A 16,400-nucleotide genomic window follows, 5' to 3' on the forward strand; every position below is an offset into this window, starting at 1 on the left:
AGCCTTTCGGCCATAAGTAAAGGTCGGTTCATAAACACGGCAGTAAGACGATTCCGCAGCATGCTTGCTGTTATATTCAGGCCTGTCTCCAAGGTAATCTGAATGGCTTGTCAAGAGAGACCGAACTTGTTCAGAATAAGAAACATTTTACAGCAATATGGAAAATGCAGTTTAGAAGATGTGTGAACACAACAGTAAATAATGTACATTAAATTACTCCACAAGCATTTAATCAAAAGTTTTAAAGTATTAATGCTAAAGACTTAAGTACACATGTTTTATCAGATAGGTCACTTTGAAAAACTTAAAAATGTGCAGTGTAAAAAAAGATGGCTGGAGATGACTAATCTAAATTGTGTAAACATGCACACACACACATGTAACCTTCAAAAGGACTCACGAAATAAGAGTCAAGAGCAGAGTAAAAGCAATATTTGTGTAGCCCTATTGGGCTCTCAAGTATTTTGACAATTTTTGGGGGGTCTTGATGATGATAATACATGTTAAACTTAAAAGCTCCAAGAAGCAAACAAAAAGGAAGATTGCTTCCAACCTCGGTTGAGCCTGTGAAAGCAATCTTGTCTACATCCCTGTGAGCTGCAATGGCCGCTCCAGCAGTAGGGCCCATTCCAGGCACCACATTGACCACACCGGGTGGGAAGCCAGCCTCAGCCACCAGAGAGGCCACATGAAGGGCTGACAGCGGCGTTTGCTCGGCCGGCTTCATCACCACAGTATTGCCCATTGCAAGTGCAGGACCAAGCTTCCAGGCCTGCATAAGCGCTGGGAAATTCCACTGCAAGGCAAAATAAAAGCAAGTACTAATGGCTTAATGAGCGACACATTCGATGACAGTAATATTGCAGCACAAATAATCGGCCAAGCTGCTTCATTAGTGTGCATGCTGTATTATATCAAAAATAAATCTTTCGGCCTTGCGCACACTGTTTATGGAGAAGAACAAGTCACAATCCAGAAAAATGCTTCATGCCTACTTAGCTGCTATAGAAAGCACTCTGTGCAAATAGGTTTGTCAAGGGGGTATGATAGGGTAAACCCCCACATGAAATCGAATTTGCAACTTTGGCACCTAAAAATTCGCTGTACTCTGAGGAACCAACCTGTGGAAACCCAACATCGAGCAGCCACTCCAAGCGGTATAAACGCCGCGCTGCACCCTCTGGCGTAAGCAGTATGCCCACATAAATCTTCGTTTTTCTCACATTGCATTTTTTTTTAACTTTTTAACTTCAATGTACGTTTTCTCAAAAAAAAATATTGAATCGATTTCAATGAAACTTTGTATGCACGAGCTACAACAAGTTAGAAATGACCTGAACCAAAAAAATGCTGATTTGATAAAAAGTGAAGCTGTAAGAAAAATTAAACAATAACCACCTTCTGTGGCCTTTTACAGAAACTTCTCGAAAAATGTAATATATTTTTTTAGTTCAGATGTAACATACGAGTCTACAATAGCACAGCTGACCATCATTACATTTATTTCTGTAGTTGCAGAGAAAAAGTACATTGAATAAGTGAACCCCTTTTAAAATTTGGGAGTGGGCCATAAGTAGGATAGGCAAGCTAGACATAAAAAACAGTGTCACTTGATCCCCAGTAACATTTTTTGTGAGCACGTAAAATGTTATGGAAATACTTGCAGCTGTTTCTAACATATCACGCTCAAACTGACATGTACCATTTACCCTACCATACTACCTTAAGTATCCCACTTTTGTAGGGGCGAAACTGTTTATAGCATCACCTGGTCGGTCGTCCTGTCCATCCTGCGTAGCCAGCATACACACGGAGTGAATGATAATGAGTGAGACAAAGCATCCGTCCATTTGATGTGTGCTCTAGTGCGATAGAAACAGACAGAACAGATGGACGGATGGACAGACGGACGCATGGACAGAAAACAGACTGATGAACGCACTGATGCTTTGCCCCACTCATCATCATTCACTCCGTGGATATGCTGTGTTTTTTTATACCCACACAGCCTTCACCATACACCTTACCAGTGCAGCTGAATCAAGTTACGAGAACTGACAAATAGTACAACCTACCATACAAATCTGCGTGATCAGATTCATTATTGCTGACCAGAATGACTGAGGAGACAGTTGGTTGAACATAGGTTACCATTGAAATTAGCACAAAAACTGAGATAAGGACATGTGCTCAGCCTCGTTTTTAGTTCCTTCTCGTGTCAGTGTCTCAATTTATGCTTTAATTTTATGAGTATCTACACTGCCAACCAGAAAGGCTTCTGAATTCGGGAACATGTGTACAGCAGAGCTGTGCTACAGGACTCGTTTATTATATGTAAACTTTTGAACGCAGCTGCAGTACAAGCTTTGGATGGCGAAGTGTAACTTAGCACAATGCTGCAGTGAATCTGACCTGATACCTTATGATCATAATAGGGTAGATAATATTGTTGATGAATTTGTGAAACCCTGTTTAACTGAAGTACATTTAGTGCAGAAGTTTCTCTTGCATTTACTAAGTTAGCACATAGCAGGCGAAAAAATGTGGCAGCTGTGAGTCATGTAATTTACCACCTGAACCAATGCACTACACTGAATGTGTGTGAATGAAAAGAGAGAAAAAACGAACTTGTTAATTAGCAGGAGGCAAACCTGCCATCACAAATCCTTTCAGCGAGTTTTATGTGAGTGATGTGTGTGTCATGTGTGGAAATACACACAAAGACAAACTAGAAAAAAAAAGATGCTACAGCAACACAGCCGGCTAGGATGGAAGTAAGCTGAAAACAGCAAAAATAATTTCAAACAAAATACACATCAGGAAAACTGTGCAGCCTCACAGATGTATCATTTTTTTTATTGGCCCCATTAGTAAAAAGATGTGCCATACCATGACATCAGCCTAGATCAGCTTTGACTGCAAAGTAAAAAAAAGCATGACATATATGCATTTAATACTACATGGTGCATCAATTTATTTCAATAACCACACTGTGCCGTCCAGAGAGAAAGTGTCGCTCAGTATGTTGCCTAGTCAATGTAGATGAGTAAACAACTTTCGAGAACAGCAATAGAAATGTTCAAAGAGTACTCCTGTTTTAATGAGTAATGGCATCATTACATCAGAACACTAGCGTATCATGACCTCAGTACAATTCAATGCACTTGCAGAACCCACAAGCTACATCTTGTACATACCATATGCAGTTCATTGAATGCATGCAATGATAATAATGAGCAGTCTTTTTAATTAACAGTTGACACAGGCACACTTACCGGAATAATCTGGCCGCACACACCAACAGGCTCATGACGGGTGTACGCAAAATAGCTGCCATCAAGTGGGATAGTCTTGCCATGGTTTTTGTCAGCATAGCCGGCATAGTACCTGTACAGAGGCGAATAAATCAATACTGCCACACACAATAGCTATAGCACAGAACATACTTCTTTTCAACAGAGAAGGCAAGCATTATGCAGTACATGAATGCAGTGCATTAAGAAACACCAGCTGCTTTACTTGCAAAAAGAAATGAACAATGCGGAAATAGTACCACCTAATTTGTGCTGCTTGAAAGCGCAGTGACAATGATGGTAAGGGAAATACTTGTGTGCCCACTTAATGTACGAAATATTGTTTGGCGATGCCATAAAATGCAGATTTAAGCTCGGAAAACGATGCAAAGCACATAGTTGCATATATGATACATTGAATATCAATAATTTGCCAATTAATTACATGCAATATTAAGAATTACCTCATATATTCTGAAGATATGTACCCTCATGACTAGAAAAGAAAGTAAAGCTGCAAACAAACTTTTATTGACAAGGAACTGCATATGAGCATGTTGCAGGTGGCTGCAAAGACAATCACAAGGTCACACAGAAAACTGTTCATAACTGGTCATGTTTGGCATGGTGAAAAAAAACTATTTGCACTGATGAAGTGCATATTGAAATGGCATCGCAGGTACTGCCTCATTTAGTAAGCATTGCTGAGGTCATCTATGGGACCAATCGTGAAAAGTTAAACAGCGCTAATACAAGCAAGGACACAAGCAAAGTAAAGGACAACATGTGCACAGACTCGCAAATGAAACTTCATTGAATTAAGGATGATATATATATATACACAGTGAACATAAAAAGACAGAATAAGCTCATTGGCAAAAAAAAAATGATCAAGTGAACGCTTCAAGTACAGAGTTACGATCTAGCTTCTAAATACTGTATTTCACAATCAGCAAGCAGCACCGACGAATCGATGACACAACCACTTGTTTTCTTAATCGCATAAGCTTCGTATAGCTATCTTGTATTGCGGTCCTTATGGTGATACAAAAAAGTCAAAAGGTTCAGGCTAAAAGAACATTTCACATTTCAAGAACTATTCATATGATGGTTGTTCCCATAACTTAGGGCGAAGCACTGCAGGGACTGTGTAAAGGAGAAAAAGAAGGCGTGCCACCAACTTCTAGAAAGAGCAAATTGCCATAAGGACCGCAATACAAAGATGTCCACGAGGTCTATGCCATTCAGAAAACAAAGGGTGTGTCAGCAATTCATTGGCACTGCTTTCCAATTGAAGTGCACCAACTAAATCCTAGATTGTGAAACAGTGCTTGAAGCGTTCATGTGACCTTTCTTTCTTTTTGCCAATAAGCCCGTTCTGTCTATTCATACTCGCCGTATATAGTATGTCCTCCTTTACTCAATAAAGTTGCAAGTTTGCGCATGTTTACTTTGTGTTCTTGCTTGTATTAGTGCAGTTAAATCTTTCAAGAATGAACCAACTAGCCCAACTTGGCACTGTTCTGCAATGGGGACAATCTGAAAAGTGACACTCAATTCGAGGTTTATGTCAACTTCTCAATGATGTCTACCCATGTTATCACTTTTAATCTTGCTGTACCAGAGCATGTTTGGTTATGTTCCTTGTCACAAATTTCCACCAAAATACTTGGCCAGTTTCCACAAAATCTGCAACCACACAGAGCATATAAGATGATGAATTGTGCAAGTGTGACGATGAATAATATACATTCCATCTATGTGCAGACACTGTCTTCACTATGATCAGGTAGGACTAGATGCCTGGCATAGGCCACAGATTTTATCATGCAAGGCTAACTAAATATCTGCTTTTATGACTGTCTGCGCATGATGAAAAACCAGTTTTAGTTATGCACAGATAGTCATGAAAGCAGACTTTTTTTTTTTTTTTCAAAAAGCACCAACGTGCTCAAGCATTAAATAGAGGTGATAAAATAGTACCTGAGGCACTTGATAACAAGAGGCAGGTCAATGTTGTAAGCATCCACAAAGGGCTTCCCATTGTCCAATGTCTCCAAGCTCTGATTAAAATTAAGGAATTGTTAAATATGCACACACATGTTGACGAAATGCAAAGTTGGTAAAGTATGTCAACTCACAGCAATGAGGCAGCGATCTCGTTCAATAAGGTCTGCGAGACGATTCAGCAGAATGCCTCTATCAGAGGCGTCCATAGTGCGCCATTCCGATCCCAATTCAAAGGCCTTCTTGGCTGCTTGCACAGCTTTGTCCACATCAGCCTAAGAAAGCAGTGCTCATTTTAATAACTTGAATATGCACACCACCACCATGGCAAATATACGCTGTGGTACACATCCCAGGGAAGCAAATTTGAAAGAAATGTAATAAGGGAAGCAATTAAAAAGAAAATTAACTAAAGCCAAGTACAATTAATATTACCCGCCAACAGTACAAATATTACAGAAATATGCATACTTCGATTTTTACACTTGACATGTGCATGCACATATGCCTGCATGTGTTTTAGATCTCTCAGTATCACATACTTTGCTTGAATACATAAAACCCCGGCCTTACAATATACTAGTAGACAAGTTTGCCCTCAGCCCAAAAGGTACCCCTGGAAATTCCCTGCTTACCAGAGCCATGGTTAGAATATCCATGACGATTCCAATAGAGGAGTATGTAATTTCGTGCACATTATTAGTGTAGTAGAATGTAAACAATGTTTCGTATGTTCACAAAATCAATGACAGTTTCTATTCAGACATGATATTACCAATGTTTAATTGGTGCTGTTTAACACTCCCTGGTTATAAAGTGGACGGAGGGATGATCACCACTGTGGCTCGGTCAGCAGACCTTATTTGAAGGTCGCTGGTTGTGTTCCTGCCAGCAAGTTTACTGTTTCATCCACTTTTCTTTCTTACATACACAATTACCCTTATACTTCTTATACTTTCTGTGGCATCATTGTCTATTAGCTCTCATTAATATTGTGCTTAACAATGAAAATTTCCACTTTTCCTAATACTTAATCTGTTGGAGCAAGCCAGCAGGTACTCAACATAAGTCATTCACCAATTGGACAAATTTTTGGCCTCAGATTCAGAGACCTTCGAAGAGTTGTGGAGAAATGAAAAACATTCACGGTTTATGCGTTCCCACAGATTTTTTTTTTGCACAGACATTAAGGAATGCTGTGTCAGCTAGGTCTCGCAAACAATGTGACGCTATGCAAAAAATGCACCACACTAGTTCATTTTAATTAGTGAATTCATAACAAATTGCTTGCCAGATACTTGTGAACTGTATGCACACAGTGTTGTACATTAAAAAAACAAAAAAACGAAACAAAATAATGTCATCCCAGACTTCCACCAGCGTGGATGCATTAGGGAGCGCAATATGTGAGCTGTCCGATCGCATACGCACTAAGGATACGTTCATTATTTTCCCCTTTAAGTGAGCGTTATTAGGCATTTATTCTATTGAACCACAGTGCGGAGATTTGCGGGCCAATGTGAAACAAAAATTAATTGCGTGCCAAAATCACGATTGATAATAGTGAGGCAGGGAGACCACAGATTTATTTTAACCATCAGGGTTTGTGCGTTCAAGTCAAACCTAGAAAGACTTACTTTGTCACCTTCCTGCACGTGAGCTATCACTTCTCCTGAGGTGGGGTTGACAGTGGGAAAGGTTTTGCCCGACGCCGAGTTATGCCATCCATTGTTGATGAATATCTGAAGTTGAAGCAAAACGCGTATGAAAAACTAGCAGGAAAATACGAACTGCAGCGTTCGGACTCCACCGCGTGCGGCCGGTGCACTTTTCAGCATCTTCCTTTTTTAAGAAGGGTTACTATCATAGGGACTTGACTGCGACTCCCCTTTACCTGAGTGTAGGCGATGTCAGGATTCCGCACAGGCTCTACTGCAACGGCGGCGGTGGACTGATAATACACGCTGCACAGTCTGAGTAGCGACAAATTACGCGCTGTTGCTCGCATAAGCATGGCTGTCGATGCGTCGACGTTCCGCACGGATGCTCGGCACCGGGAGCCGGTTTCAACTGTTCGCCACGCGACAGCGTGTGACAACTACCAATGACAAATTACGAGCCGACAGCAAGCTCAGCAGGGAACACGGAGGAAGGAAAGGTAGGAGAGGCCCTGACGTCACTCGTTGTGAAGCCTCGAGCCGCGACTTTCTCCGTGAGCCGCGATGAAGCCGTAAGTCGGCCATATTGACTGGGCAAATTCTCCTCTCTTGTTTACATCCGAATGTAAAGCAGAAGGCACGACTTTCTCTCCAGTTTGGAAAGCACGTAAGCAGCGCCGCGCGCTTGTCGTGACGATCCGAAACTAATGGAACGGGGCTCAACACTCTGGGCCAGCGCGACACCTTCGGCAAAATCCTTTCGTCCGAGTATTAACAGCGAGTAACAGCTCACCGACAACGAAGCAAGTGCAAGAGAACGCGCACTAGATGCACTGACAACGACGAGCGCTTTCACGTCATTAATTCAGCAGCTGCACAGAAAACACGATCGGTCGTGCACCTTCTACGGTTGCATTCCGCTACGCGGCCGACACAGCGTCCGGCCACTGTGTCCGTGTTCCGCGTGAAACTCGCCGGCGTCAGCATTCTGCAACTGTGGTGACTTTGAGCACGGTGCAAGTGACACTTGAACGCGGTTGCTGTTACGTTGAGATTACATGCAATGCTGGGGGAGAGTATACGAAACGGAACAAAAAGGTGTTATAATACGCACATGCAAGTTGTTACTGTACAGACAGAACACGAAACTACGTATGCACACACGGTCCTCATTGCGTCTAGCTGGGCTCAGCAGCGTCGTCCGTTGTCACAAGCAGGAGCACTGCTCAACCGTCACTGACCTGCAAGGCGTTCGTCGTCATTCAGCTTCGTCATGGTGCCCAACGCCATTTCGCTGAACACTAACTGCTTCATCCGCGTCATCCGCCGCACGACACATGGATATGCACTTGTTCTACGCACTGTTAAAACCCCGTGATGGACAAAGAGATTTGTAAACGTTGCTAAGAGTAATGTAACAGCCAGACGAACACTGCGTAACCAATAACGCGGCGCAGAGCACAGATATTGTCCGCCACGGCTCAGCACGAACCTGGGGAGGCACACATTCCGCCGCCAGCCGCGGCCGCTCACTGCTAGACCAGCTTCACTGCGCAACACGTAACCATAACAACGCCGCCATTGTGCCTACTAAGTATGGCCGTCATGATGTCATTTCCGCCACATTTTTTACGCCCTGCGCCGGCTGGGCATGCCCTCTCCTTACCTTTTTCCTTCCTCCATGGCGTGAGCCATGATGCCAGAATTACGGCCGCTGGATGAAGGAGCGCACGGGTCCGCTCTTTCATCCAGTGGCCGTGCCAGAACTATGGTGGCTAGCCACCATACTAGAACTGAGCCTTCACAATGAGGAACCAGCACTGAAGTTAGTTAGATAGATAGATAGATAGATAGATAGATAGATAGATAGATAGATAGATAGATAGATAGATAGATAGATAGATAGATAGATAGATAGATAGATAGATAGATAGATAGATAGAAAGATAGAGAGATAGATAGATAGTAAAATAAATATAAATTGTAAAAAAATAGGTGAAAAAGAACATACACGCAAAATTCAGAATTCACAGGTCAAGAAGTTCCGGCACCGTGCGTGTCCACTTTGTGTCCCTCCACCACAGTTTGAGGCAAGCTATCGCGGTGCGCACGTTTTTGTTTTTTGCTGCACGCTTTCTCTCCGCATCACGAAATCCTAGGGCTTGCGGTAAAGGGGTGCCCTTTAAATGAGGGGAAGTCAGCTTTGAAGAGTGGAGCCGGAGCAAGTTCTCGATAGTCTCCCACTACCCTCCAGAGGTCCTGCACAGACTCGGAGCCACAAGCGTTTCGGGGGCACTATCCAGGCGCTGCGCCGTGCTCCCTACCAGGCTGCAGAAACTATAGGCGCCTTTTTCCTCTTCTAACCACTACCACCACCACCATCAAAATGACTTTAACAGTTCAGAGTGCACAGCGCGCCCGCTCGAGCCTCAAAGAGCAGGGCAGCACCTAGCTGTTGTCATACAGTGCTGGTCCATTGCGATGTCTTTCTTGCTCTTCCGGTACATGTTGAGGGTATTCTTGGCGAGCATAGCTGACTGCATGTCACATTTCTCTCTCCACCTCTCGTACGTGGTCACGAATACGGTTTGTTTTCGGGACTTTAAACCCCACATATCATCAACGAATGCTTTTTGCGGTCTCCCGTTCAGGTCTGGTTTCGATAGAGTCCAGGAGGCCGTATTTTCGCCCCAGGACCATCACTCGTCGCCTCCATTGAGTGCGGGCGCCCTTGAAGAACGAAAGAACCTGCGTGCTCACCTTTTGTCATTCATGGTTCGTAGCCGACATTCAAACGTGGTTTTGCTGCAGGCCTCTCGAACCTCGAATGAAGACCAACCGACATCCCCCTATATAGCCTCCACGGCGACACGCCCATAGCAGCCTGAGGCTATGCGGCCCACCTCCATCTGCCCTCGCTCCAGCTAATCCATTGTCGGGGCTGACAGACAAACGGCCGAGTTTTCGTAGGTGAGACCAGGCACGTACAAGGCCTTCCACAGGTCGTGCACCATATGTGGTATCGACTGCAGCGACATAGGCATTGAAGTATTCGGCTGTATCAGTGCTGCGCTTGTCTCAGGTGAGCTTCATGTCACGAGACGAGCTACCTTTATGGGGACAATATCACACCTAGGTAACGGTATTCCTTTAGCCTGGGCAGCTCCACCATTCGGCAGCACCAGACCAGCCTCGTCACACTCATTTAAGAACACTGCTGATTTCTTTAGATTACCCTGAGAATCGTCATGCGTAGATCGTCTTGCGTAGCGTTCATTCCGTCCAATGTGATTGTCTCGGGCATTGCATCTGGTTTCGTCGAACACGGACCTCACTGGGCCCGGCTCTACCACGTGTAAGCCGTAGTCATGGCCAGGTCCAATGTCGTACTCGCGCTAAGCCTAGACGCGGTCAGGCTGAGCAGCCGACGCACCACGTCAACTGGTCAAAGCCTGATAAAGTGTCGAAAATGCACTCACTACGAAAATAGTGATATCCTCGTAAAAAGCGCTAAAGGGCCGTTCACAAAAGTAAAAAAAAAACTTGGAGCTGATTGTCAAAAAGGCGGCTGAAATCGCATAAAGAAGTGGGAGCCAACAGACATGGATGGATGAATGGATGGATTGATATGGCCGTACCACAAAACACCTATACGCTGTACCCTTCAGATCGGGCGCTGGCTAACGTCATCTAGCCGTAATACTCAGTGAACCAAAAACTATAGATTCATCTTTTTCCCCCTTTAAATAGTGAAGTTGAGGGCTGGTACTTGCAGTGAATTGTGAGAAGGGAAAATCAACGTATCCCACATGAATGGAGGCAAGACTTCATGATCAAACCACTTCCACGCAACATGCATCCTCAGTTTCACGAACATCGACGTCGGGCACGGGCAAAAGTCCACGAGAACTACTCAGATACTGAGGGCGCCTTCTTTGTCGATGCAGCTGGACCAGTGAACGGCAAATATACAGCAAGCGTCATTCATTGTGGAAAACGGGTTGATTGTATATCAGCCCAGGACACAGACCCAACTAGTGTGGAAGAAGCAGGAATCGCCTTCGCCCTACGAAACCCAGGGTCCCCTTTCGTTCTAACAGACTCAAAAGCAGCCTACTGAAATTTTCGTAAAGGCTACATTGGCCCCATTGCGCATCGACTTATTACACAACTCTCGTCCTCACGCTCAGAGGGCGAATGGAAACAGCTGATATGGATACCCGTCCACTGCAGAGTTAGAGACAATGAGATCGCTTATGCCTCGGCCCGAGAATAACTCTTCCGAACCTCCGACCCCTGTATATCGCACCCACTCTCGGCTATGGACCCGTTTCTAACATACACAGATATTCTAGAACATAAAAAACTCGAAAGACGGAAACTTCCGCTCCCAGCGCCAAAGCTCAGTAAAGAATCTCAGATAGCATGGCGACACCTGCAGAACTTGTCTTACCCCAATCTATACATGCTGTCAAAGATAGATCCCGACACATACGCACCACAGTGAAAGTTCTGCGTCACTAAAACAGCCACCCTGTACCACAGGGTATGGGAATGTCCACACAATCCACCTCTACAACCCAGAGCACAGCACAACACTGTAGGGTGGGAGGCAGCTCTGTTCAGATTGGATCCGAAGATCCAAGAGGCCCTCGTGAGACGAGCGGGGACAGCGGCCCGTGCCAGTGGGATCCCGGACTAAGGAGCCCACTCACCGACATTTCTTCCTCGGTCGCAAATAAATGTTTTATTCTTTTTCTCTTACAGTGAAGGTATTACGGCCTATGTGCCGGACTGAAAAGAGGGAATAGAAGTGTGGACTTTGGGAAGATGATCTCTCGGCAGCTTTGTCCCGTGCATCCTCACCATCCGAGCCTTCTGTTCAATAAACCCTCGCACCCCTACTTTAGACGTAACAGAGTGGTGGAGGGTGCTGTGTATAACAACCAACGACGGGACCTCTACCCCTAGGACTTCGCCGGAGTCGTCGACTCACTGGCCTGCCTTCTCCTTTGCCCATCATGCCAGGCTACTGGCAGATCCCTATGCATCCAGTGGACAAGGAAAAGACTGCTTTCATAACTTCAGACAGACTTTATAAATTTAACTTGATGCCGTTTGGATTATGTAATCCTCGTGCCACATTCCAAAGGTTCATGTATATTATTCTGCGTAGCCTAAATTGCAACGTCTGTATGTCCTACCTAAATGACATCGTGATCTTCGGGCGCACATTTCGTGAGCACAACGAACGCGTGTACATTGTTCTGGAATGTATTAGAAACGCTGCAGCCTTGTTCTTAATTCGAAGAAGTGTCATTTCGACGAGCGACAAACCTTGGTTCTTAGGCACCTCGTTAACAAAGATGGTATCAGGCCTGACAAAACAAGACAGCAACTGTGAAGGCGTGCAGACCACCTCGCTCAACGAAAGAGATTCGTAGCTCCCTAGGCCTGTGCTCGTACTTTCGCTGATTTATTAGTCTGCTACGTCAAGGTGCTAGTTTTGAATGGACACATGACTGTGAGACGTCCTTCAACCAACTCAAGGTCTCACTCACGTCGCAGCCTATTCTCCGGCACTTTGACCCTCCTGCGCCGACCGAAGTTTATACTGACGCCAGTGGCATTGGCATAGGTGCAGTTCTACTACAACACTGCAATGGAAATGAACATGTCATTGCATATGTCAGTAGCACAAAAATAAACCGGGGCGGAATTACACAGTGACTGAGCAAGAATGTTTGGCACTCATCTTCACTGCACAGCAATTCCGTTCATATCTGTACTGTCGTCTCTTCCAAGTGGTCACAGACTATTATTCCTTGTGCTGGCTTGTAAGCCATCGAGACCCATCTGGCCACCTTGCACGCTGGGCCCTGCGCTTGCAAGAGTATGACTTCACGCGATTATACAAGAGTGGTAGGAAGCACGCTGACACTAACTGCCTTTAGTGGAAGCCGCTTACTACAACACTTTGAGATGCCGGCAATTTCGATCCCCTAATTGCGTCAGCGACTTCAATATTCCCGGACAAGACTACCTTTGCAAACAGGCAGCGGAAGGACGTCAGCTTGAAGCCGTTATTTGCTGACGCTCGAGCATCCACTTTGGCAGGACGTTTTTGCGTTCGTCAAAGATTACTTTACAAGAAGACCTTCTCGGCCACAGGTTCCCGCTTCTTGCTGGTGGTTTCGCACGCACTCCGTTCCTCTGTTCTGCGCTCCACGCACCACGACGCAACATCGGGTCACCTGGGAATGACGCGAACACTCCTTCGTACACAGGAGCGATTTTACTGGCCACGCATGCGCCAACCAGTTGAGCAGTACGTGGTCAGTTGCACACAATGCCAGACGCACAAATCAGTCGCGACTGCTCTGGCCGAACTTCTGCAGCCTGTGACACCTCCCAGATCTCCATTTGAGCAAGTTAGCATTGACCTCGAGGGTACTTTTCTGCGCTTGGCAAAAAGCAGCCGATGGATTGTAGTGTGCGCCAATAATCTTACCCGCTACTGCATGCGAGACGGCCGCTATGCCATCTGCGACTGCTGGCCGAGTATTCTCCTTCCTCCTGCACTCTATTGTACTGCGCCACGGACCTTCTCGCGCCATAATAAGTGACCGTCGCTGTCAGTTTATGGCAGACGTTGTCGAGGAACTGCTCCGTATGTGTGGCTCAGAACTTCGACATTCGACACCTTACCATCCACAGACGAGTGGCCTTTTGAACGCACAAACCGGACACATGGTGAATATGCTCTCAATTTACGTGGCGTCTAATCACAAAAACTGGGACGACGTCCTACCGTTCATCTCGTATGTCTTCAACACTGCGAAACACAACACCACCACTCACAGCCCTTTTTTTTTCTTCGACCTTTATGTTTGATCCCCTCATTATACCCTGGACACTATCTTTTCGTTTCATGACAATGACGATCATTCGATAGGCGAAACACCTTGCTTGCAGAAGTAACTCGCCGTCTTGCCCGCCTGCGTACTATAGAATCACAAGACCACTCAAAACTGCGCTACGAAAGCAAGCAACGCCATGTCACATATGAACCGGGAGATCTTGTCCTGGTGTGGAAGCCTATGCGCAAGTGTGGCTTGTCCAAAAACCTCCTCGCCTACTAAACTGGCCCATTCGTTGTCCTTGAGCACCTCAGTGCAGTGGATTATAAAATAGCACGACTGACAGCTAGTGGGAGACGATCCACAAAGACTGAGGTTACCCATGTGGGTCGCCTCAAAGCTTTTGACTGCGAGACGATGCATGACACGCGCGGTGCGCTTCGTCTGCGAAGGGGGAATATTACGGCATGTATGTGCCGGACTGAGAAGAGGGAATAGAAGTGGGGATTTAGAAAAAAAAAGGGAGACCTGTCGGCAGCTTTGTCCCGTGCGGCCTCGCCATCCCATCCTTCAGTTCAATAAACCCCCTCACGCCTAATTTAGACGTAACAAAGGATTTAATTTGCACTCATGCCTTGATTGTAGCCACCTATCAGATAATCTCTTCTAGTTATATCTACCCGCTTAAAGTATATCTTGAACTCCCTGTCCCTAAACCCCAGTGCTTTGAAAAACTTTGCGCCATCCTGGACTATAGGGTGGAGCCCTTTACTGAACATTATCAACTGTTCGGCAGTTTTCTCCTCCTCTCCACACGCACTGCATACCGCGTCTACGCCTTCGTATTTAACCCGATAAGCTTTGGTTCCCAACACTCCCGCACTGGCCTCAAACAGTAGAGAACTATGAACGTAGCGTGTATTAGCGCAGTACATGAAAGAAAGGGACACGATACAGACGTAGAGACAGGTAGGCGCTAAACTTCCAACTGTTTATTTCATACCAATCACACCCATTTTATACATCCGCGACAAAGCACAACTCATCTTGCACGTGTTCCTAAACCAAGAAACGTCATTTTCGTTTCTGACAAGGAAATTGATGACGAGCTTACACACAAATGGCCTAATTCTTCTATAGCCTCGGCTTCTTTTATCTCCAGTGTGAGCCGATCTCTAGAACGACCAATAACTATGCAACTATACAGATCAGGGGAGCACCCACAGCCTTTACAGTGTGCCACCAGGAATCCTCCCGCCGTGAGCTTATTTCTCGCGCTATAGCAGTGCTCGCGTAACCTGTCATTCAGACACCGTTTTGTTTGCCCAATATAGTACATCTGGCAGAATAGTCGAAACCTGTAGATAACACAGGATACACAAACAACAAATCTAACGTGGTGTTTTTTATCACAAGCTGGGGGAGCAACATTTCTTGGACAAGTGAGCTTGCAAAGCTCCCCTATAGTTTCTTGGGCGCTGAAAAAACGACACGTACATTAGGCCTCTGGGCCACTTTCTTTAAGTTGTGAGAAATTGTCTGCATGTAAGGGATTACGCCTACTCTGCAGCCCGAGTACTCCGAAACTTCACGCGTGTTTACTTTTCGCGACGTTTGGAGAATGCGTTCGGCTACAGAAAACTGTAACAGAATTGGGTAGCCTGCTTAGGTTGGACGCTTGCTTTGGGTCTCGAAGCTGGACGCCATCTTGTGGTGACACGATTTGGTCGTGGCATTTTTAAAACACAAGTTTGCGATGCCCCTCTTAATGAGTTTTGAATGCGCGGAAGCAAACAAAAGAAGAGGTTTATTCGCTCGTGGCTCATATCACCAGCACGTGTGATTTTTCGAGAAAAATAACCTGAGGTCCAAAAACCAAACAGAACCCTCTGGTGGAAGTTCGCAAGTGACCTCCAGGGGCGCGAGACATACCTCAATTGCGGGAAACACATCATCAACCCTCGCGAGTACGCCAACAGAAGTGCAGTCAATTAAAAACAGGAAGTCGTCGACAAAGCGAAAAACTTTGCACACTTTGGTGTTTTGTAGCGTTTTAGAAAAGGTAATGCTAAGACCAGATGAAAACAAATCACTAAGAATGGGTGCTATACACGAACCGATACACACACCTTTTTTTTTTTTTTGCAAATGCAGTGCGTTGTTCCAACAAAAAAGTGGGCGATAAGTAAAAAGATAAAAGTTCTAAAAACATGAGTCATTGACAATGAAGCTTCGTTTTGAAAGCGCGTGGCGCCATATTCATCGATCGCATGTTCATTAGAAGACAACAGAGCACTGTGAGGGATTGAATAATACACATATTTTTATCTACCGAAAATGCTTGATAGCCTGTTCGGGGATGGTCCTTCAAAAACCCAACCACTTGATCCGAGTTCCTAATCAAGAACGGATCAGTCACGGGCAAACAATTAAGCTTGGCTTGAAGAAACAAAGCGAATGAATTCTGCCAGGTGTCATCCTCTGATACAATTACCCTTAAAGGGACGTTTGGTTTGTGAGTTTTAACACTGAACAATACCTGGAGGTGACATCGCTTGCTGTCATTAATACTCTTCCGCAAC

The 16,400-nt window shown here is 45.2% G+C and overlaps 1 protein-coding gene across 3 annotated transcripts in view; it reads right to left on the reverse strand.

The window, feature by feature from the left end:
- LOC119159477 (Aldehyde dehydrogenase) overlaps nucleotides 1-8,331 on the reverse strand; it is a 58,799-nt gene extending 50,468 nt beyond the window's left edge. For 2 of the 3 annotated variants that reach the window (XM_075865760.1, XM_037412245.2), the window contains exons 1-6: nucleotides 7,195-7,458; nucleotides 6,938-7,042; nucleotides 5,435-5,575; nucleotides 5,277-5,356; nucleotides 3,276-3,387; nucleotides 554-796 (exon numbers count right to left, since the gene is read on the reverse strand). In XM_075865760.1, coding sequence (XP_075721875.1) covers nucleotides 554-796; nucleotides 3,276-3,387; nucleotides 5,277-5,356; nucleotides 5,435-5,575; nucleotides 6,938-7,042; nucleotides 7,195-7,314 — 801 coding nt within the window. In that variant the 5' untranslated portion in view covers nucleotides 7,315-7,458. Of the gene's footprint in view, nucleotides 1-553; nucleotides 797-3,275; nucleotides 3,388-5,276; nucleotides 5,357-5,434; nucleotides 5,576-6,937; nucleotides 7,043-7,194; nucleotides 7,459-8,199 lie in introns of those variants that run through there. The other variant, XM_075865755.1, reaches the window with a different exon arrangement.
- Between the last annotated feature and the right edge of the window lie 8,069 nt (nucleotides 8,332-16,400).

Source organism: Rhipicephalus microplus, chromosome 1 (assembly GCF_043290135.1).
Source record: "Rhipicephalus microplus isolate Deutch F79 chromosome 1, USDA_Rmic, whole genome shotgun sequence".
In the NCBI taxonomy this organism is placed as follows: domain Eukaryota; kingdom Metazoa; phylum Arthropoda; class Arachnida; order Ixodida; family Ixodidae; genus Rhipicephalus; species Rhipicephalus microplus.